The sequence below is a fragment of the Octopus sinensis genome, unplaced genomic scaffold (genome assembly GCF_006345805.1).
Source record: "Octopus sinensis unplaced genomic scaffold, ASM634580v1 Contig17972, whole genome shotgun sequence".
NCBI classification, from domain to species: Eukaryota; Metazoa; Mollusca; class Cephalopoda; order Octopoda; family Octopodidae; genus Octopus; species Octopus sinensis.
In genome coordinates, this window is record NW_021835463.1 from 1 (window position 1) to 2,500 (window position 2,500).

At 39.6% G+C, this 2,500-nt stretch overlaps 1 protein-coding gene across 3 annotated transcripts in view; it reads left to right on the forward strand.

The window, feature by feature from the left end:
• The first annotated feature begins 1,050 nt into the window (after positions 1–1,050).
• Positions 1,051–2,500, forward strand: part of LOC115231255 (inosine-uridine preferring nucleoside hydrolase-like) — a 17,757-nt gene continuing 16,307 nt past the window's right edge. Inside the window, exon 1 of one of the 3 annotated variants that reach the window (XM_036500008.1) lies at positions 1,051–1,289. In XM_036500008.1, the coding sequence (XP_036355901.1) occupies positions 1,213–1,289 (77 nt within the window). In that variant the 5' untranslated portion in view covers positions 1,051–1,212. The remainder of the gene's footprint in view (positions 1,290–2,500) is intronic. The other 2 variants (XM_029801315.2, XM_029801316.2) reach the window with 2 other exon arrangements.

Sequence of the window (2,500 nt, forward strand, 5' to 3'; positions counted from 1 at the left end):
TTGCCCAAGGTGCCATGCAGTGGGACTGAACCCGGAACCATGTGGTTACGCTTGTATAAACCCTGCGTCCACATACTCCCTCCACAACACTGATATCAAGAAATCCTCTTGCGAGCGTGACCTAGGCATCACTGTCAGCAGTGATTTGCGTTGGACAAAGCATATCTCTAAAATTGTCAAGAAGGCTGAGGGTGTCTTGGCATCACTCCGCAAGACTTTTGTTAGCCGCTCTCCAGCCATCTATTTAAAACTGTATACAGCTATGGTACAACTACACTTGGAATTCGCATCATCAGTTTGGAACCCCTATCTTGCTCAGAACATTGACCTCCTGGAATCTGTTCAGAGACGTGCAACCAAACGCATACCCTCCATCAGACACCTACCATACTCTGAGCGCCTTGTTTCCCTGGGCATGGATTCACTGAAGCTCCGGCGTCTGGCGATGGACTTGGTAAACACCCACAAAGTTATCAACCACCTCATCAACAACAACACTGAACACCTTTTTGATCTCCATGTGTCTAACACACGTGGACATGCCTACGAAGTCAGAAAACAACACAGCTCCCATGACTTTCGGAAACATTTTTTCACGCTTAGAGTTGCTGAAGCATGGAACAAACTGCCTGCGTCAGTTGTTGACTGCCATCACACTGCATCCTTTAAGGCCCTCATGCTTTCCGAAATCCGCCGAAACTACACCTGATTATACATACACTTTAGATGAGTTGTAGTGCACCTGAGCACTGTACACAATGTTATTATTATTATTATTATTATTATTATTATCAAGTTTATAATGAGTACTGTGAAGTTAGAAATAAATAACTCGAATAATTAACTGCATTTGTAAGTCAGTTTCGATTTCTGATCGCAGTCAACTACAGCTGCTAAATGCTGTTGAGAAACGTTCTCCCATCTGCACGATCAATATCCCAATTTTGACATTGCTTTAGAGGAGTTAGGAACCCAAACAATTGAGTTTATCAAAGGGTTTCGATTTCGGAATGAAATCATTTCGTTCCACTTACATTTCTAAATGTTATTGGTGGGAGGAGTTGTTTTCTGTATAAACACGTTTGTTGTCTCAATTTTAACTTGGAATAGCAATCTCAACTCAGATTGGCAGCATCAAAGTTTATTGTCACATGCTGACGCGTTTGCCTCCGTTTCTTTCTTTCTCGTAATTCTCATAGGCGGAGCTACAAAATGCGACTTCTCGGAATAACGAAGAGAACGTTACATAACCTGCCTCGTGTAATTAACACCATCAGTCGAATGAATTCGTTAGTATTTTATCAATTTTATGATTATATTTCATTGTGTGCGCATATCTATCTATCTATCTATCTATCTATCTATCTATCTATCTATCTATCTATCTATCTATCTATCTATCTATCTATCTATCTATCTATCTTCGTTTTTGTACTACTCTCCCAAGTACAATGTGCGCGCGCGCGTACGTCCGTGCATGTGTGCGTGTGTGCGTGAAACCCAATATTTTTTTACTGTGTAATGATCGTAGCAGAGGAAGTTGATAAAAACTACCTCCTGCTGTGTTTAGTTACAATCTTCGCGTTGAATTATGACCATTAGGGTGGAGGTTTTTCGGCAGTTTTGAACGGATGTGGAACGAACTGACTGGTTTCATTATTATTGTTGGCTTCTCCCATCTTTTTACTCCTAAACTATAATGATAAAAGCTCAAGGCTTAATGAATAAAACAATTAAGTAATATCCCCACAGCACAAGCTCATTTACATAACAGCACAAAATTCATGGCAGACAATTATTACTAGAGCACCGGCAGAGCATGGAATATGAATCAATATACGTAGTAAAGGGAAAAAGAAATAATCGAATCGAAATAAAGAAATAATCTATGTGGTTCTCAACCATCTAAAAATCATAGCTATATTCACTCCAATCACGTCCTATAATCTTTGATCAGCAAGGGCTCGTTGAACAACATAGTCCTATGTGTACAAAAAGTTGGGATGGGCACGATTGGAAGGTACTACTTGAGAACAGTGGTCCCGGTGTACGCACTCGCGTAGTCGCGCATCCGCGCTAGCTAGTCGTGACTGGTCGATCCTACAACGACTACCTAGCAAAGTAAATAAAACACAAAATAAATAATTTTTTTAAAACAAAGTAAATAAATCACAAAGTAAATAATTTTTGGCAATGTTTCGTTTGTTCGCCCAATTGGAAATTTTTTAAACAGCATAAATAACACAAAGTAAGGATCGACTAGTCATGACTAGCTAGCGCGGATGTGCGACTACGCACGTAGTACCTGATTGGAATACGTCTGATCATACAACTGCACACTCAGGGCGCCTGGTACTTTGATCGATGTTTAACATTAAAGAAAATGGTTAATGTTTACTACTTGACCCGGAAATGAAAATCAGTAAAAAAATAGTGCAATGGGTGTAAAAAAAAAATGTGTAGGAAACGAATATGAGAAAAAAAAAATGCGCACAAAGCA